General features: G+C 39.0%; 1 protein-coding gene across 6 annotated transcripts in view; it reads left to right on the top strand.

Annotated features, from left to right (window-relative positions):
* Positions 1 to 6,582: 6,582 nt before the first annotated feature.
* LOC116328910 (protein NLRC3-like) overlaps positions 6,583 to 21,504 on the top strand; it is a 34,744-nt gene continuing 19,822 nt past the window's right edge. For 2 of the 6 annotated variants that reach the window (XM_039608578.1, XM_039608577.1), the window contains exons 1-9: positions 6,583 to 6,772; positions 7,823 to 7,852; positions 9,100 to 9,319; positions 9,417 to 11,211; positions 11,326 to 11,499; positions 11,628 to 11,801; positions 13,007 to 13,053; positions 14,479 to 14,734; positions 19,682 to 19,737. In XM_039608578.1, the coding sequence (XP_039464512.1) occupies positions 9,100 to 9,319; positions 9,417 to 11,211; positions 11,326 to 11,499; positions 11,628 to 11,801; positions 13,007 to 13,053; positions 14,479 to 14,734; positions 19,682 to 19,737 (2,722 nt within the window). In that variant the 5' untranslated portion in view covers positions 6,583 to 6,772; positions 7,823 to 7,852. Of the gene's footprint in view, positions 6,773 to 7,822; positions 7,853 to 9,099; positions 9,320 to 9,416; positions 11,212 to 11,325; positions 11,500 to 11,627; positions 11,802 to 13,006; positions 13,054 to 14,478; positions 17,794 to 18,455; positions 18,563 to 19,681; positions 19,738 to 19,844; positions 20,205 to 20,302; positions 20,961 to 21,504 lie in introns of those variants that run through there. The other 4 variants (XM_039608576.1, XM_039608579.1, XM_039608580.1 and 1 more) reach the window with 4 other exon arrangements.

The following is a 21,504-nucleotide window of genomic DNA, read 5'->3' as shown; positions in this document are numbered from 1 at the left end:
GTAATATCTTTATGTATGTTCGTAAATAGACTTCGGTGAACAGGGTTTACAAAGGGGTTATATAGAGAATTAAAAAAAATATCCGTTTTTCAAGTATCTTTACAACTCTGTGTTATTGTGCTTACATTATAACCAATCCGGTCCTTTATCCCCACTTAAAATATTTTTACAGAACTATTTGCTGCCATTTCTACTGTCCTCTTGGCCAACTTACTCTTACAAAAGACATTTTTCATGTTAATGAGATTTTTTTAAGTGCATAAATAAAGGTTATATAAAAGTCACTGCCAAAAACTGATTGCGGCTTCTACCTTGTTACACGAATGTTATTTGTGGTTCAAGATGACTTTATGTCATCCATAAGGGATGCATTTTAACATATGTTTCACATATTATAGCCCAACAAGTTACTTATAGCAGTTTAAATACGAGCAATCAGTTTTTGGCAAATACCGGAAATCAGTTTTTGGCAGACAATCACTTTTTGGCACAACACCGGATTGACAACCTGTTTGACTGGTTTTGTGCGTGTGCGCTTGCGCGTTCAGGTGTGCTCGCGGTATGCGAGTTCACGTGTGGAAACACACAGGGCGTCAGAGAGGTTATATGAGTTCATGTGTTTTTAACTGGGTTTTAATTTAATCAAACCATAGGGTTTTTAGTTAAACTATTTTATCGCTTTGGCGTGTCTCAACATTCAGTTATGCAGACATATGTGTTCGTAAGAGCAATTCTTTGTTTTTGCGTGGAGGGGTGGAAGCCGTTTTGCTTCACAGTGCGCATTAACAAAGCTGGAATGCTTTTTATTTACATCTAGTTAAAAGTGTTGGACACATTGTCAGAATCACACTAATTGTGTGATTCTGACAATGTCTCAGCAGACAGTGATGCAAGTATTTTATTTTAAAAACGGCACAAATGGGAATTTCTTCTGAATGGGCAATGTCAGCCTGTTCACAAAAGTTTCATTTAATCAAACCACTAGTTTTTAATCTAACTAGTTTTTATGCATCTACTGGGGCTTCTTTCACAGGTTGATGCGATCATTTTATTTAAAAATCGGGATTTCGGAATGTTGAACTAAGAGAGAGACAGAGCCAGCTAGTTTTTTTTAACACAGTAAATGGTCACAAATAACATTCGGCCCTTTAGAAAATAAACGCTATTGGGCTACTTCTAAAACACGTTGCACACGATGTCACCTTTTCCCCCAAAGCAGCCAGTATTGCTCTTTCAAACTAATTGTGTTTTAATCACACTCATTTTGTGATTCTGATGTCACAGCATGCAGTGATGCAAACATTTTATTTATTTAAAAACGGATCAAATGGGAATTTCTTCCGTAAGGGGTTTCATGGTTTTAGAGTAGTTTTTAAGACAACAGATGGTCGCAAATAACATTCAGCCCTTTAGAAAATAAACACTGTAGTGATACTTCTAAAACCAGTCGCACAGACCCGCTCAGTCTTTTCAACAGCCGGTTAATTGTTTGAAATTGTTCAGGATTGCAAAAGCTCACCGCGGGTATCATTTAATTCCTGTGATTCCATAGGAAGACAAAAGATAGGTGTATCACTTAGTTGTTGAGAGTACCATGCGAACAAGGGCCCAACCTATTGTTTAAGGTGGCTGGTATCGGCTCTTTTTGTAATTCCTCGAGAAGGTAAAAGCCCCGCAGATGTACCAGTCGAGTAGGTTCTCGCCTATTTTCTGAAGTACCCAGCAACATGCCCAGCAGGTGTATCGCCCCCGGACTTATCGATCCCCCATCTATTGTTTTTGGAAGCACCCGGTCCTATATGAAGCGCTCCTCAGAGCGTGAGACCCTCGCCATTTCGCGTCAGGACCAGCGCCGGTGCAGACCATTTTTTACCCACACAGAGCGTTTCTGACAGGCTGGCGTTGCTTATGCATAGGAGAAAAGCAACAATACAACGCGGTTCTCTGCTCCAAGACATCCGCAGTCCTTTCACACTTTAAGCATGTGTGTTATAGCTGGCGCTTCATAAATGTCTGTTTGGCAGCGCACAGGGGCGATTCTAGGATCAGAGCTTTGGGGGTGCTGAGCACTCAGAGAGCTGCCCATCCAGGCAAGGTAAACTTTACTCGTCACGATGAGACTTCTTCCCTGTCTCTGTCAGTCCCTGCATCCTTAAATGTCTCCAGTTGTCCCGAGTTCCCTCTGACTGTCTCGTTGGTGCATTTAAACCCCTGTTCCTCCCTGTCCTCGTCGTCTGTTGTCTTCATCTCCATTATCAGTCATCATAATTTTACCATCTCTATGCAAGTCTGCAAATTTCTTTATTAAATCATAAGATTCTTAAATTCATCAAGTCTCTCTGTGCCTGGGTCCTCGTCACAAAACATGACATCACTGTTTTGTACATTTTAACACAATTTAATCCCCACATTTGTGAAAGAAAAACAAAACACTTTTTTGAAAAGTTTGTAACAAAACCATCAAATCAGATAAAGGTTATTTAAATGCTGCTAAAGTCGACTACTGCTAAAGAAGAATGGATTGGAATTTAAAAAAAAAAACATATCCTAACCTTAATTACTGCGGAAGAATAATGAATGATGCTCATAGTGAGTAAAAAAGTAAACTGAGTGCATTTTTTGAACAGAGATTCACTTTTAATGTGTATGTATAATATAATACAGATAAATAAAAAATACACTCCAAAAATAGAAGAGTCCTTGAAATGTACAAAATATTATTAAAAAATTAGAAAAATGGAGACACCTTGGCCTATGGTACAATGTATACAATGTATGAAAAGATCTTTAGCGCAGATACTACTATGGCCCTGCAGATTTTTTCTTTTCTTTTAACCTATGTGCCTCACCTTGAGGTTGGCAAATCTGTCTATCACATTTTGGTGGTCAAGTCTCTCAAGCATCTCTTTCTCAACTGACATCACAGCCAGGTGCTGGAGTCTGCTTTGACCCATGGTACTTCTCAGCCAGGTATGGAGCTGACGCAAGACACTAAAAGACCTCTCACAGCTACAGCTGCTAACTGGGTTTGTTAGGGCAACCTGAATAACAGTTTTCAGTGTGGGGAAGATCTGATTATCCAGAATATTGTACAATGTTAACATATCTGGAATGGCACCAGCCTCACTCTTGAGCTTCAAAACGTTTTTGGCAACCGTGACTTCCTCTGACTGAAGTTCAATATGGTAATGCAGTGCCAGGGTTGACAACCCAGTTTGTTTTGCATATTCTGTATAGCAGCTTTAATATAGGGAGAACACAACTTCCAGACTGTATGAGTAAAATTAGTTGGGGTTTTTTCTTTGCCAGTTTAACAGTTTCTGTTTTGCCTGTCACTGTTCCCTGTCTGTTTTCTTACCTGGTTCTTCCTGACCTTGTACTTTGTCCTCATGTTCCCCTCTTTCCTCTCTCCCTCTTTGGACTGACAATCACATAGGGCTGGGCCATATTATACCGTTCACGGTAATACCGTTATAATGTTTGGCAACGATAGGAAAATGAAATATCGCGATAGAATATGGGTCAAATGCGCATGCGCAGTGCCTTTGTTTTCATACGCACATGGCCGATTGTTGAGTGAAACGGATGAACCAGAATTAGTTTGTAAAAATGGTGCCACTTCAGTGATGTGGAACTGGTTTGGTGTTTGTCCGTCAGATACACAACAATGCACAGTTTTTTGTAGAACATGCAAGTGGCCGTCGTTATTGCCGTATTTGTCGGACTAAGGTGCTCGTAAACCTGGGCGTAATCTGGGTCCTAAACTCCCTCCTTTTCAGGTCCCAAAGTCAAACAAACACTGCAGCATCACTAAGAGTTAAAAACGGTCTAAATTCTTTCATCTTTAATAAAATGATCAGCGTTGCTGCTTTACCAGGTGTAACTATGAAGTTTAAGATCCAGGCACCCATGAAAACAGAATTTATTACATTTAACGGAGTTAGAAGTTAGCAGGAAGCTAGCGGAAGTTAGCTCGCTAGTTTCGCTAGTTACCTAAGCATGATATAGCATATTCTGACTGAGAGATTTCTGAAAAAATTCAAACGTACAGCTCTGCTATCACTTCCAACACAAACGAGGACAGAAAGCTACACAGCAGTGACGTTTGTAAGGTTACTGAAGTTGGGCTAGCTGGTTTATAATGATGTGCTACGTGATCGCTAGCGACACAGCTATGTTAGCATAACATAAACAGTGAAGCTGGAGGATGAACGCAAAAACACTTTTCCACTCAATAAAAGTTAACGAGAAGTTTCCTGATGGTTAGAGACAAATGCAATCGCATAGCAGGATGCTGTAAACGGACCAAACTTCAGTCAGGAGAACAACTGAGATAATCCATCCACAATACGAGGTTAGTCATTAATATACTGCAACAATATGGGAATAGAGCAGCTGTGATAGAATACAGCATTAATGAATCAATTGTACAGAAGTGGAGGAAGCAAGAAGAATGAGTTGAATAAAGTTTGATTTATCTGACTGCTTTGTTTCGCTTAATGTGTCTTATAATCCCGTGCACCTTATGGTCCGAAAAATATGTATTTGACTTTTTTATTTGGCGCACTGCAGTTTAATGTTGCAAAGCACCTCTTTTTAACTTCAGTGGATATTATACATGGTTATGCTCAGGATATGTCAGCCTATTTCTACTGGAAATGCCTTTTGGTTAAACCTTTAGCAAGGAATTTGCATTTGCACTGTTAAGTTTTTATATAGCTTTAATGCACATAAAAAAAACAGCTGCTTGTTTAAGTGAAAATAAATGGATGGTGTTTTTTTGCGCTAGTAAAGTTGTGGAGTTGTATTTTGTTTCGCATCAATTATATCGTCAGTTATATCATTATCGCAAATTTTCAAATATATATCGTGATAAATATTTTTGGCCATATCGCCCTGCTCTACAATCACACACAAATAGATTGTATTCAATTAGATTAAATAAAATACTATTAAGATCACTAATAAAAAAGTCCTCTCTCAGTGTACTTTCAACCAAAAGGCAAATGACCAAACCACATGTACATCTAATAAAGGATATAAATACTGAAACACTGATCCAACATTATCCTTTATTGATGGATCATTTGATCCTACACTTTAACCTGAATGTGGCTCCTGTTTTTGAAAAAACTTCCTCATATCCATTATGAACCTGGATGTCTCTCTGTACACACACACACACACACACACACACAACAGAAGTTATAAGGTTAATGGGCATCCAGTCAGTTAGCTAGTTAGTACCTTGGGTTTAATATCGGCACATGCACATATGACAAAATAACCAGTTTCTCTCATTACATTTCAAACAGGACAGTGGTAACAACAGCAGGCTACGGACAATGTTAAGTTTTAGATTTTAAATAGGCTGTATAAATTTCAATGGGAGCAGCAGGACGATCAAATATCGCTGATTTTACTACAGAGTAGGACGGATTATAGGGTAGCAAACATCGTCGGGAAACACGTTTTCAACACAACAGGTTACCTGGGTGTAATGTTTTTCAGCTAAAAAGAAACATGGCCTGACTCCTACCTAACTATATAAAAAGTAACTGAAGGTTAAATGCTGCTGATATGTCCTGTTTTAAGGCAGGCGCATCCACCTCCGCTCCGCTGCGTCTCAGCCACCATCGCTCTGGCAGCAACGGAGCTAGAGCCAGAGCAGGGGAAAGACGAGCTGGAACAAACCATTTTCGGAGGGGGGAGGGGTTATCTATACTTTTGTTGTTAAAATGTTCCATCTCAATTACGTACTGTATGCTTTTTATATTTTTAGTAGTGTGTCCCACAAACAGCAAATATTGTCAAAAAAAGTAAGAAATCTTTGGGGGTGCTTTAGCATGAAGTATACCTTAGCCACTCTCTGGAATTAGGTATGAGCAATCCAACAGATCCAAGACAAGTCTCAATAATAATAATAATAATAATAATAGTAATAATAATAATAATAATAATAATAATGATAAGTAATGAATAAAAACCAAATATTGATTTGATTTAGATTTCTCTTTTGTTCATTCAATGCATTTTGTTGATTGATGAAAATAAATGATTAACACTTCCATTTTTTGAAAGCATTCTTTGTTTAGTGGTACTACATATGGTGTGTGAGTGTGTCTGTATGTGTGTGTCTTTATGTGTCTGTACAAGGAAAGTGCAGAAAGTTACTACAGATGTTACTTGTGTTAAATCAACAGAAAAAAAAAATATCCCTGTTCTCTTTGCTTAATGACTGGTTTTAGTCTTTACAATCCACATTGCTTGCATTGGATATTTAAACAAAATAACCATATAAAGGATTCATTAAATATAGCTTTTTTTCTTTTTTTCCTCTCTCTTCTCTGCAGTGTAAATGATTCAATGAAGAAAAACAGTCTTGACAATCCACATTGCTTACACTGCATATTTGAACATGTTTGTGGGTAGATTTGAATGCACCAGGTGTAAGTGCAGTCACTCAGCCTCAACTCAATGTGGTCATAGAGCCAGGTACAGATGTGTGTCACAAGTTAATCTGGCCGTAGGCTACGGCACTTGGCCACAGGTGGCGCTAGTTGACTCGACACCATTTGAGTGCACACAAAGTAAACTGGACGCTTTAGTTACGAAGTGACAGACATCGGATAATAAAATGTACGAGGGGAATGATGACGAAGACAAGATTCTCCAGATCGTTGACTCTTGCTGTCCTGTGAACAGCATCGGCGTGGGGACGTTTATTTGTTTGGCGTTTTCTCGGTCGCCTCGTGCTTGAGAATATCACCAGGTAAACTTGAGACAGTTTTAAATATTTTGTTGTTAAACAGCAACACGACTGGCGGACTGTGTTTGAGGTAACCTCACACATGTCGCAGATTAAATATAGTCAGTGTTTATTTGCTGGTTTGTCGGTTCCTGAAAAGCAAATCTACGACACATCTGTTCGACTGTCACCAGTTAATCTGTGACACCAGTTAATCTGGAACACCGGGGTTTTGGGGCTGGAGAGATTGAATCTATCTTTACAGACTGATTTACTGAGTTACTTTGAGAGCAGGGCTCCATGATGTAAATTAGCCTTACAGTTGTTAGTTTCGTTTCTTCTTTATTACCACAGAACTCTATACTTCCCCTTATATTTCACTTCCTTTAAGTATTTGTTTTTAGTTAAAACTTTCTTTCTATTTCATTAATTTAGACATCCATAAAAAAAATCTCTGTAGACACAGCAAACATATTTCTGATCAGTTGAGAAACTAAAAAATAATTTTTCTACTAGTGAGATTGTTGGATTGTATTTGTTGTGTTTCGTTATGTGTTATCAAGTTGTTCTGGGGTAAAGGTAAATGTTGTTGTAGCTTTAATTGGGTAAATGTTAACATAGCCTTTGAAAGGAAGTAAACAGGTAAAGGGAATTAGAGCCAGGAGGAAGGTACAGAGTTTTTCACCCGTGGTGTGACTCTGTGTTTTTTATTTTCTTTAAAGGTCACTCTTTATTATGTGACTTTTTATAAAGTGCGCCAAGCTTTTTAAAGGCATTTTTTTTATTGCTCTTAAAAATGTGTGTGAACAGCGCACTCTCCTTCTTTACAAAATAACCTGATATGTCATTTGTCCATTTGTCACAAGTTTTGCCTTTACTGTTTCACAAAGCATATATATGTATATATATATATGTATATATATATATACATATATATGTATATATATATGTATATATAATAAATACAATATAATATAATACGAGAATATTAAACAGGTCACTACCTTCACATCAATCAAAAATCTGAATAAACAGAAGTAAAGCTGAATTATTCTCACTTTTCTCTTTTATCAGGTGACTGCAGGTTTTAAAGAACATGGAAAGGTATCACACTCAACACCTCACATTAGATTCACTGCTACAAGAACAAATGCAGAAAACATTTCATACATGCAGTCCCGAAAGGTTGATTCTGTTCATCTGGATGTAACGTTTTCAGTGGGAGAAACATTTCATCACCATCCAAGTGACGTCTTCAGTCTCAGATAACTGCAGGTTTCCCCAACCTTATAAACAGGACATTTGCATAATGACTGAAGCTAGCACCACTGAATGAACAGTGGTGCTAGCTTCTCCCACTGAAAACGCAACGTCCAGATGAGCAGAATCAACCATTTGGGATTTACTTACCTGGATGACTGAGCAGGCATCAAGACATACATGCAGTAACACATCTGTCGACCAGATAATCGCCTGTTCTTTCTTATGTTAACAATTTATTTTAACCCAGCACTGTTAACAAACACTAAAAACTTTTTATTTTATTTAAGACAAACTTACTAAACAAAATGGCAGCTGTAATGATAAAATGTTGTCCTACAGTGACTCATAGAGATCCAGGCAACATGACAGTAACTGACCCATCTCATCTAAGAGCTTCAGACTTTATAAGCTCGCTGTTATACATTAGCAGTTATTGAAAGCAAAATATTGAAATGGCTGATTAACATTGTGTGATCCAAAGTGTCATAAACTGAGCTCAGATCAAGCAGAATAAAGACAGAGTAGAGCCCAGAGTCAGCAGTGAGCAGTAGATCATTTGAGACCTTGATCAAAGCAGTCTCGGGATTGTGATGTGAGCAAAAGGCAGAATGAAATTTTACAAAGATCTGATTGTTGTTAATATCATGAACTGAGCCGCAATACATTTTATCGCTAACACTGGGGATAAAAGTCCTAGTGTGAAGATGAAATTGAGGGATCAAAACAGGCTTTCATAAACTCCTGTGTATAGAGTCATATGTGAGGCCATTTGTATACACATGTACATAATCATTTATCTTTTTTTCAGAAATGTAAAAGAGTGTTACTAATCTATGTTCTTACATTAATAAGAACAAATTGACAGTCCATAATTTTAAGAAAAATGATCCAGTAATGTTACAAAATAATGAAATGTTGAAATTATATTTTTTTCTCTGACAGGGGTTTTGTTTTAAATTGTTACTTACATATTTTTTTACACTCTTTTTTTTTTGTTAAATCGGAAACAAACACAAAGCAAATCAGTGAAAGTCTTTTCACACTGAAGATCTGATTTTCATGAATTAGGAATGTGTCATTTTTTCCAGATGCTGGAGGAAAACATTATCACGTTTGTGAAGAACGAGCTAAAGAAGCTGCAGAATGATCTGAATCCAGATTATTCAGAGTGTCAGAGGGATGAAGAGGAGGTGTTGGACAGTGAGGAAGAGAAGCAGAGAAGGAGCAGCAGAGAGGCATTTCTGAAACTTGCAGTTAACTTCCTGAGAATAATGAAACAGGAGCAGCTGGCTGACTGTCTGCAGAGCAGTGAGAGGATTTCTCTTCATAAATTCATTCTTTACAGGAATGACATTTTCATATTTTCTATAATCATAACACTCTTGTTTCTGGTGCTTTCCTGTAGAAAATCCTGATCCAGGTTGTGAGAACACATTTAAATGTAACCTAAAGAAGAAGTTCCAGTGTGTGTTTGAGGGGATCGCTAAACCAGGAACCCAAATCACTCTAAATGAGATCTACACAGAGCTCTGCATCACAGAGGGAGGGACCGGAGAGGTCAACACTGAACATGAGGTCAGACAGATTGAAAAGTTTTCCTGGAAACCAAACAGACCAGAAACAAGAATCAGGTGTGAAGACATCTTTAAAGCTTCGACTGAAAGAGACAAACCAATCAGAACAGTCCTGACCAAAGGAGTGGCTGGCATCGGGAAAACACTCCTGACACAAAAGTTCACTTTGGACTGGGCTGAAGACAAGACCAACCAGGACATCCAGTTCATGTTTCCATTTCCATTCAGAGAGCTGAATTTACTGAAGGATAAAAAGTTCAGCTTAGTGGGATTTATTCATCACTTCTTTACTGAAATCAAAGAAGCAGGAATCTGTAACTTTAAAAAGTTCAAAGTTGTGTTCATCTTTGATGGTCTGGATGAGTGTCGACTTCCTCTGAACTTCCACATCACTGAGATCCTCACTGATGTTACAGAGTCCACATCAGTGGATGTGCTGCTGACAAACCTCATCAGGGGAAAGTTGCTTCCTTCTGCTCGCATCTGGATAACCACACGACCTGCAGCAGCCAATCAGATCCCTGCTGAGTATATAGACATGGTTACAGAGGTCAGAGGGTTCACTGACCCACAGAAGGAAGAGTACTTCAGGAAGAGACTCAGAGACAAGGAAGAGGCCAACACCATAATCTCTCACATCAAGACATCACAAAGCCTCCACATCATGTGTCACATCCCAATCTTCTGCTGGATCACTGCTACAGTTTTAGAGAGTTTGTTAAAAACCAAACAGGATGGAGGAAAGCTGCCCAAGACACTGACTGAGATGTACATTCACTTCCTGGTGGTTCAGACCAAACTGAAGAACATCAACTATGATGGAGGAGCTGAGACAGATCCCCTCTGGAGTCCAGAGAGTAAGAAGATGATTGAAGCAGTGGGGAAACTGGCGTTTGAGCAGCTGCAGAAAGGAAACCTGATCTTCTATGAATCAGACCTGACAGAGTGTGGCATTAATGTCAGAGAGGCCTCAGTGTACTCAGGAGTGTTCACACAGGTCTTTAAAGAAGAGAGAGGACTGTACCAAGAAAAGGTGTTCTGTTTTGTCCATCTGAGTGTTCAGGAGTTTCTGGCAGCTCTACATGTCCACCTGACCTTCATCAACTCTGGTATCAACCTGCTGGAAGAAGAAGAAACAGCCTCAGTGCAGACTGGAGTATATTCAGTTAGACAGTTCTACCAGAGTGCTGTGGACAAGGCTTTAAAGAGTCCAAATGGACACTTGGACTTGTTTCTTCGCTTCCTCCTGGGTCTTTCATTGCAGACCAATCAGACTCTTTTACAAGGCCTGTTGATACCAAAAAGAAACATCTCACAGACCAATCATGAAACAGTTCAGTACATAAAAAATAAACTGAATGAGAATCTCTCTCCTGAAAAAAGCATCAATCTGTTCCACTGTCTGAATGAACTGAATGATGACTCTCTAGTGAAGGAGATCCAAAGTCATCTGAGTTCAGGAAGCCTGTCCATAGTTGATCTTTCTCCTTCCCAGTGGTCAGCTCTGGTCTTTGTCCTACTGATATCAGAAGAACAGCTGGATGTGTTTGATCTGAAGGAATACTCAGCTTCAGAGGAGGCTTTTTTGAGACTGCTGCCAGTGGTCAAAGCCTCGAAGAAAGTTCTGTAAGTGTGTAACCAGTGTGAAACAGGTCTGGGCATGCTTCACATCTGTGCTCCTCTCTAGGAATTTGGTAGCATCACAGATGTTTTCTAACTTTTTCACTGATATATTTTCAGGCTTAGCGGATGTAACCTCACAAAGAAAAGCTGTGAAGCTCTGTCATCAGTTCTCAGATCCCAGTCCTCTAGACTGAGAGAGCTGGACATGAGTAACAACAACATTCAGGACTCAGGAGTGGAGTTGTTGTGTGTTGGCCTTGAAAGTCCACACTGCACACTTCAAACCCTCAGGTTAGATCATCTTACTACTTGTTTAAGATTTTGACATTCCACTAATTGAAATAATCTTTGGCAAACAAACAAACAAATTAAATGTAGTTCACTCAGACTGTGTGCCATGTGTTGTATTATATTTGCAGGCTTTCAGGCTGTCTGATCACAGAGAAAGGCTGTGCTTTCCTCAGTTCAGCTCTGAGCTCTAACCCCTCCCATCTGACACAGCTGGACCTGAGCTACAATCATCTAGGGGGCTCAGGAATGAAGCTGTTGTTGACTCGACTGCAGGATCCACAGTGGAAACTGGAAACCCTCAGGTAAGGAGAAGTCGAGGTAGGGCTACAAACATTACCTCTATGATGTAAGCCTACATCATAGTGTTTGATAGTAGGCAAGAAAATGTAAATGTAATAAATTGTGTTTTATAGAGCAGGGCGATATGACCAAAAATATTTATCACGATATACATTTGAAAATTTGCGATAACGATATAACTGATGATATAATTGACACTAGACAAAATACTTTACAACTCCACAACTTTATTAGTGCAAAAAAAAAAAACATCAATGTATTTTCACTTAAACAAGCAGCTGTTTTTTATGTGCATTAAAGCTATATAAAAAATTTAACAGTGCAAATGCAAATTCCTTGCTGACAGTTTAACCAAAAGGCATTTCCAGTGGAAATTGGCCAACATATCCTCAGCATAACCATGTATAATATCCACAAAACTTAAAAAGAGGTTATACACACACAATACGGTAATATTATGTTGAAGCACAGTACGTATCACTCCGCGAGGCTCCTGCCTACGATAGCCGTAATGCTCTGACAATCCATCAAGCGGTGCGGCTTCGTAGCTTAGCAAAGTCGCACTAAAACATTTGACAGATTTTCGAGCGCCGTGTACCACATAAAATCGTTTCGAGGTCAGTAAACACAACCAGAATTCATACATAAGGCACACGGGATTATAAGGGGCACTGTCGATTTTCAGAAAAATCAAAGGATTGATTTTAAGTGTGCCATATTTTCCAAACAACACGGTAATAACGACGGCCCGCTAGCATGCGCTACCAAAAATAGTGCTTTGTTGTGTATCTGGCAGACGAAAGCCAAACCAGTTCCACACCACTGAAGTTGCAGCATTTTTACAAACCACTTCTGGCTCCTCCGTTTCATTCAATGATCCGCTTTCGCTTTTCTCATTCTCCGTTGCCGCTATGCTTTTTCTGCCATGTGCGTATGAAAACAAAGGCACTGCGCATGCACGTTTTACCCATATTCTATCGCAATATTTCATTTTCTTATCGTTGCCGAACATTATACCGGTATTACCGTGAACGGTATGATATGGCCCAGCCCTAGTGTTTTATATGCGTATACAAAACAGGTACAGACTAAAACAAAACTATGATACCTTGTTCAAGTGAGGGATGGAAACATGAAATATTTGCTTTTGATTGCTGAGTAAGAATGAGCTAGTCTGACACCGCCTTTTTTTTTTTTTAAATTTCAGGATGGAGCCTTGTGGAGTACAATGGCTGAAACCAGGTTTAAGGAAATGTAAGTGTGTTTTTAAATCCAGGCATTAAATCACTGACAGCTTGCATTTAAACCCTGTTATATTGTGTAGTATAACTAGTACACTTTATTTATCCTCTTTATATATGTATATTTGAAATGATCAGTTTTTAAAAATACAGCCACAGCAAAGGTATACAAACAATCAGTTCCAAGAAAGATTTACATAGGTAAAAAGCCACCAGCATACCTTAAGTTAAAATCATAAGGTAGATCACCTGCCTTCTTGTACAACCATAAAAAGTCACTTTACCAGCTGGATTTTGATCCTCATGAAGTGATGTGAAAACCAGGGTCAGTAGAATGTCTGGAGAGGATACACAGACAACTGACTGAGTGTCTCCTCAAATCTTCCCTAACAAGATCCAGAGATACTTGAACTGTTCATTTGGCAATGAAAGTGTCTAAATAATTTGCAGCTTAGAGCCACGGCCTCAGACTTGGAGGTTCACACATCCTCACTTCAGTCATCTTCACACTTGACTGCAAACTGACTGTTTACAAACTGGAATTTATCACATGACCACATCATACATTAAATGAGACATAATCCACAAACCTTATTGCCATGGATTTCATCGACTCTATTTTCATAGATTTCATGAAAAGGAAAGCCCTGATGGAGTGTAATGTGGACTGGTTAGGAAAACCAACCACTCCATTAGGGACTTGGCATTTTACAGGAACAGCTCTGTGCTCCAGTGTCAATAATTGAGATGCATCTAGCTGGGACTTTTCATACTCAACATTGTGTTGACATTCTGATGCAAACGGGAGTTGAGGATCTCTTAGACCTCTGCTCAACACTCCAAGTGTACCCTAACTTTATTCTTCACTGTGCTAGGCTCGTTGGGTATCCTCCCCCCCCCATACATTCAACTACATTCACTATGGCTATAGCTCCACATGGCCTCATTTTCTGGGACTATCTTCTGTAGATCCCCTATAAAACCTTAAGTCAATAGAGTGGGAGTTCTTAAGTAGTAGAGTTTTTAAAAACACCCAAAGATAAATAAAAGAAGAGTAATTTAAAATACAAAGTTCAGATTTGAAATGAAAAAGTGGATTGTTGGATGAGAACTTGACTATAATGATTGCTAAAGGTGATATTGATCATCAACTATAAGACAAACAACACAATCTCATGACGAACCATCCTGTGAAGTGGTAAGTCATTTTTGTAGTAGACCCTGAGGTGTGAATGCAGAAGATTTCAGGCTTGGAGTTGAATAATCACTGCATGCTCCAGTTAGGTACTGTATGTCTTAATTTTCCTGGTAATCTGTATTTATGATTCCTTTAATTCCAGAATGTCTTCAGACTGTATAGCACAGTAACTCTTGTAGTTTGAATGATTAGAGTTCTAAAAACTGATTGTATATCTTCTCCCCATATTCTTTCCATTAGATTTCTGTGAACTAAACCTGGATCTAAACACAATACACAGAAAACTCAAACTGTCTGCCAACAACAGGAAGGTGGTGCATGTAGAAGAGGACCAGCAGTATGTTGATAATGATGACAGATTTGATCATTGGCCTCAGCTGCTGTGTACCAACACTCTGACGGGTCGCTGTTACTGGGAGGTTGAGTGGAGTGGAGAGGTTCATATTGCAGTGGCTTACAAAGGAATCAAACGGAAAGGAAACGGTGATGACAGCAGGTTTGGCAAAACTGATCAGTCCTGGTCTTTGTACTGTGATGAGGGCGAATACTTTGCAACTCACAATTACAAATCAAGAGCCATCCCTGTCTCCTCCTCTGCCTGTCACAAAGTAGCAGTGTATGTGGACTGTCCTATGGGCACCGTGTCCTTCTATAACATAATCTCTGGCACACTGGTCCACCTCCACACCTTCAACACCACATTCACTGAACCTGTATACCCTGGGTTTAGAGTTAGGTTACGTGACTCTCATATCTACATCTGTGCTGACTCAGAAAACTGAACCTGAGCTCATAAAGTAGCAATATAGCAAAGTTACTGAGCTACAGTAACATAACTGTCATCCATTTATTATAAAATACACAACATTATACATTTGAATATGGTAAATGTTTCAAATGTGATTGGAATTACACCAACAGTCCACCAAAAGTCCTAGTGCCACCTTCTTAACTTCTAGATCATGCAGTAGTAGTGGAAATAGAAAACTGAGGAAAGAATAAAAAAGCAGGCGAAACGTTTGATTAAGTGAACTGGTGGTTGTAATATGTTTGCAATTCAAGTGCATGGTTCTGAGGCTTTTGGATAGGAATCCTGTAGCACCACCATCTGGCCAAAAGTTACTGGAAAGCGTCAGAGAGAGCAGGAGTAGTTCAAAGTTCAGACTGGATTCTGGTCAGCTGAGATCTTTACCTGTGCCTGTATAATCTGCTTTCATGTATGATAGAAAGATATAAATGAAGAATGAAAACTTTCCTCAGTGCACAGTTGTTTTTGCAAATGTTGTAAAGCACCTGTATTGAAATTTGTCATACACTAATAAGCATCTAAACTTCTAGGTGCTCGATGATGATGATGATGATGATAAATAAAAAAGCTTCAGTCAATGGCCATGGCAATAGAACAGCATACTTAATATGCTTAGAAGGACTTATGAAAAGAGAAACATGTCCAGAGAATCAAGCTGCAAGAGTCTTTCTGAGGTTCCTGTTCAAAAACCACATGCCCAAAATATATGAGAGAGTATTCCCTTATTTCTCTCTATTATATAAATGTAAGTAACAGAGGCTGGAACATAGAGGGAAGTAGTTTTTTTTTCTTACCTAATTTATTTTTGCATTTTATTGCATATAACCCTTTTCCAAATATGCTTCAATAGACAGTAAACACCAGGGAAGGAGTGCATTCATTGTGATTTTTTGACTCCTGTTAGTGGAAAAGTCCAGAATCCTGACAGATACCTGAAAACTCTCAACATCCTCTGTGAGCTGTTTATCAGTAATAAAAGCTCAGTCCTGTATCATGGACCTGAGGTACCTCAGAAAATACAGACTACTTGGGCCCTTTTTGAAGAGAACTTCTGTGTTTTTAATGGAGTGACCTTTGTAAGAGTGACGACGGGACAAGACTCAGCAGTTCATCTGCATCTAAAGGACAAAGGTCACTCTTTCGAGGATGCCAGCAGGTAACCAGACAGCAGCTCATCTTTGTATCCTTCACACTCAACACACATTCAGAGTTCATGTGAGACGCTGCTCAGGACAGTGTCAGTGTGTTTGAGAGGACACTCACTCACCACAGGATCTGAAGCAGGTTCCTGCTTTTAAAAACTACATTTCTAAAACCGAAACATATTTTTACATTTACAGTTAATTTACAGTTAAAACCGTTTCCGTCAGGAGGCAAAGCATTACTTAATGTATATGAAACCACAGATACATCAGAGCTTATAACACATCATTATCATCATCATCATAACATCAACCTGAGGACGTCATAATAAGCTTCTGTTCAACAGAGAGCGATAATTACAATAAACGCTCTGTGAGGTCAAAGTTCACATTTTGTTTTATTCCCTTAAAATAATCACAGTTTATATTCATCGTGTTATTATTGACACTTTGATCAAGATTCGTTCAAAATAATGTAAACACCATGATCAGTTTCCTCCATTAAGTTTATGATTATTATTCTCTGTCATCATGTTGTTGAACTAAACTCCAACAGCCTCGTTTACATTGTTGATCAAACACTGATCTGATGAGCTGGAAGTTGATCAGTATTCATCACTGGACTGAACGTGGATCCTGTTTTCTATTCAGACAGTACGTGGATGAAAGGTATTCGTGTACTTCATGTACTTTAAGTCTTTCAAGCTGCAGAAGTGTTTTTCTGACACACGGTGGCGCCATGTTTTATGTTTTGATGAAGAAAAGGGAAACTTCTCACGTTTCCTCCACAGTCAGTGCAGAAAAACCGGAGTCGTCAGTTTATTGTGCTGTTTGAGCCAAATGGATTTTAAAGACTGAGAGTGTGAAAGAAACAGCAGCACAGAAAAGAAAAATAGATTTAGAAAAAGACATGAAAATAAGATCAGTGTGTATAACACTAAAGTAGAAACACACAGCAGTTAGCAGGCTCAGTGAGCAGCTGGACTCTCATTTTCACACAGACATTTTCAAGGTGCTGAGTGGAAAAGTCACAGGTGCACGGCAGCTCGATACCTGCTGCAAGTGGGGACTGGTAAGCTGTGCACGCGGATTATATTTTTTCTGGGAAACGGCTCCGCATCGTGGCTGTTGCGCCGAACAGTGATCGTCTGCAGCACACGGATCATATGAAGTTTGTTAGTTGGTAGGTGTGAGCGAGTGCAGCTTTGGTGTCTAGTTATGCTCAAGGAAATACACAGAGATCTGCGCAGTTGGTGCACGTTTCCCCTCAAAGAAACCCAGACGTCTCACCCTGGAAAACATAAACGATCGATCCGAAGTTAGTCCACCGATCTCCCCGAGCTTTATACACGAGCGAGTGGCACCAAGAGACCAGTCTCTATGCGACCAAAGTGATGACGTCAGGCAGAGAAACAGTGAAAGCGTGGTTCTGTCTTTTTACTCAGATCCTATTTTCTGTTTTTATACACTTTTTCCTGGATTTGATTCTATCTTCTTCTTTTTCTTTCTTTTTTTTTTTTTTGAGTACAGCACCAGGACTTTGGGTTTGGGTGGTGCTCTCATTGACCTGCTGATTGTAAAGATGAATCTCAGATGGATGAGAAGGTTGTGTTTTGTAAAATATTTTAAAACCACGTAAATGTTGAACATATGCACTTACACTGTAATATGTCAGTGTTTGATACTGAAAATGATTGTTGAATGAGGAATTCTATAAATGAGTGTTTGCTGGTGACCCATCCAGTCAGTGTGTAAGGACCTGTGTTTAATGGGCTTCTATTGTTTGCTCCATGTTTAAAGGTGTGTTTATGTTACTGTAGCAAAGACGGAGTAGAGATTTGCGTGTGTTGTTGTACAAGGATAGAAAACAACCAGGAGGTGGGATCAAACCTCTTCTTACTGTGACTGTGCTCATTACAGAACCGCTGTCTGGGTGCATAAATTCATGGTCAGATAGTATAAACAGGCTTCCAGCTTGGTTATGACGCATGCATATGAAGTGCTCATCAACTTGGATTGTCTCATTCAACGTTAGCTCATGACATCTCCACTTTTTGAAAAACCAATTAGCGTCCAATCTAACATTACCTTTGTTAAATTTGACGAAGTGGTCCTTTACATACACCAGAGTGAGATGTAGCCCTTTATATTTGACAGAACACCTGTAGTCAGTGTGTAAAGAGGTCACTGTCTTTCTGGCAAACATGCACACAGTAATGCACTGAGGAAAAGGAAATAATGATGACAAAATATATTTTTAAATTTAGGTCAGCATTAAATATCGGCAGCAGTGACTCATACTCAGTCACTGCCCCACACAACTGCAGCGGGACGGAGTCATCGTGCACTTCAGAGATAAATCAAGTGGTTAAAGGTAAGAAAAAGAGTCCATCTGAAAGAAGAGGAGACAACATTAGCATGTACTGTGTCTTTGTTAAAATTTACTGTGTTTCTGGGTGTCATTTATTTTTATTTTGTCTTTTTTAAAATATTGATTTTTTAACATTTTAGCTCTTATTTCATTGAACAGTGCACAAATAAGACAGGAAAGCAGGGACAGACTGAAGAGGTATGAGCAGGCCTGGCATGGACCCAGACTCAGGCCTCTACAGCACGCTTTGACCTGTGGTTCACCAGGTCAACCAGCAGCTTGCTGTCTGTTAACTTTCAGTGCATTTAAAAGCACTGGGCTCATCCATACATGCACTTGACTACTTGTCCAGTTCAGGGTTGTGTGGAAGTGTTTGGAGGCTTTCTCACCTGTCATGCGGTGAGAGGCGGGGAGTGAAATATACGCTGCGCTGAAGGCTGTTAATGTCATCATGTTCTATTGTTATTATTAGCATCCCAGTCAGGTGTGAGGTCATCTTTGTGGTAAAATAGTGGTGTTGATACAGTTTATTTACAGGTCAGTAGGTTGCATTTGATTTTAGAAGAGCTCAAACACCAAACAGTGACACCAACCATTAAACTGCGGTTAAAGTTTTATTTTCTCCTAACAGGAAGCTGTCTTATTTGATGTCTGTTTGTTTTAAGTATTTAAATAAAACATTATTTTATGATTTTATCGATATTTTGTTTGTATCAATCGTAGAAAAGTTAAGACTAAACTGGAGGTATAAACAGAAACATTGTGCGTAAATTAAATGCTTTTGTATCAGTGATACTCATGAATCCTTTATTATATTTATTCAGGGTGAGCTGGAAGCTTTGAGAGAACTGCTGAGAAAATGATTTTAATAATTTATTTCAGTTTTAGCCTGGCGTCACCTTCTGACAGAAAACAAATTCTGCAGCTCTGAAAACTTTAACATGAAATCGAAATGCAGGTTTTTCTTCTGGTTGCTTCCATTGCAGTGGTTGTAGTTCTTGCAGTTTTGGTCAGATGTTGTAATGAGTGAATGAAGTCAGACTGTAGATTTTCCTTCTAGCTGTACTGACTGACCTTTGACCTCATGTGTTGATGCCTCTTCACCTCTGTCTCCTCTCACAGGGAGAAGATGATCTGCAGGATCCTGCTGCTCGTCATCCTCACCTCATGTGTCTCTGGTTAGTTTACAGCTTCACTTTATGAACTCCAAATAAAGCTCAACAACAGATTTGTTCCAGTTCTCAGTGTGTCTGCTCCTCTCTTTCCCTCTCTGTCTCCTCAACAGGATCATTTGTAGTCAATGTGACACAGACCTCCTATCAGGCAGAGGAGAACCACAACATCACACTGGAGTGGACGTTCACCACCAAACCTGACAGATCCTCCAAAACTCTCAACATCCTCTGTGAACTCTTCATCAGTGATAAATCCTCAGTCGTGTATCGTGTTCATGAAGGTGTTGAGGTGTCAGAGTCTCAGGATGCAAAGTTTTCAGGACGAGTCCAGAGTGACAAAGACGCCCTCAGAGAAGGACGAATCAGACTTCAGCTGTTCAGACTCAGGACTGATGACTCGGGTCTGTACCTGTGTGAGGTCAACACTGATTATGGCTTCAGTGTTGGAAAATGTCGACTTAATATCACTGGTGAGATCTTTTTTTTTTTTTTACACTTTGCAAACATTATTCAATTCAAGTTAAAACAAAATCTGTTATTTTGGGCTTGATATGTTTGTTTTTTGCAGTTTTTCATACATCCAACCTTCAGACTGTGAGTCCACAACCAGAGAGCAGAGAAAGCCAGCGTGGTGTTGGACTGTCACTGGTATTATCAGTACTAGTTCTAGTGGTCATCGGTGCTGTGCTCTGTTTAATTGGCATAATAAAAAAGGAAACAAGTCTTGACTAGTGTTTCAGAAATTAAACCAATCACGACTTAGAGGACAATTTTTTTGGAGGATAAATTTGAGCCCAAATTATTTGAGCTTTAAATAAAGACCTGAGTCACAAATTTAACCAACAAACTCATCAACACGTGTTTAAGTTCCAGAAAGCAAGTTATAAAAAAAAATATATATAATCTGTATTAATTAATTTCCTATTTATTTGAGCTTTTACAGAAGTGATAAATAACATCAGTGTAAACAATGATTCTTTTTTTTTACTAAAAAACGAGGAATCTTTGAACAGACTTTTTCTTATGTGTCTCATCCTGCTGCATTACAAGTTTCAGCTTCATCTCTCACCTCCATGAAGACTAAAGACTGTAACAGCTGATTGAGAGGGTTGCTGTTTAACGTTTTATCATTAAAATAAGTAAGATATGTGATGAGTACATATCCTCAGACATATCGCTGCTGTAATAATGTGTACATTGTAAATAAAATCCTTTTTATTAGAGAAGTTCTTATTTTTTGTCTTTTCATTTATTTATTTTTAAACAAGTGGAAAAACCAAATAGAGTTTATCATGAACACACAAAAGAACTTTATTAATACCATCAGTCCTGTCTGGGTTTATCCCACATTTATTAAAATGACAAGCATGTTTTTACTTTCTGTGGTCAGACTTTATTCTCAGCACCAGTTACTGAGTTTGTGGTTTCAGCCCCTCATTGCTTCATCAACAAATTCACTGTTTCTTATTTCTGCCATCCTGTAGATACTCAGAGAGCTTTGAAGAACGATGAGCAGCTCAGGTTAAACAGTCTTGTTACATCATGGAGATCTAGACTGTAAACTTTCCTTCAGAGTTTCAGAGCAGCATGAAAATAAAGCTGCAGACACTGAATCTGGTTTTGACATTTATTGAACACGGTAAACAATAAGTCCTCTTTACTGTGGTTGGAATATTTCTGTGAGCTGATGGAGCTGAAGTTGGGATTATGCTGAGCAGTGATTACTGGTAGGACTGGATATAATGGGGCGTCTCTAAGGACACGCAGCAG

This window comes from Oreochromis aureus, linkage group 3 (genome assembly GCF_013358895.1).
Source record: "Oreochromis aureus strain Israel breed Guangdong linkage group 3, ZZ_aureus, whole genome shotgun sequence".
Classification (NCBI taxonomy): domain Eukaryota; kingdom Metazoa; phylum Chordata; class Actinopteri; order Cichliformes; family Cichlidae; genus Oreochromis; species Oreochromis aureus.
Note: the sequence above shows the minus strand (reverse complement) of the source record. Positions and strands in the feature narration are given on the sequence as shown.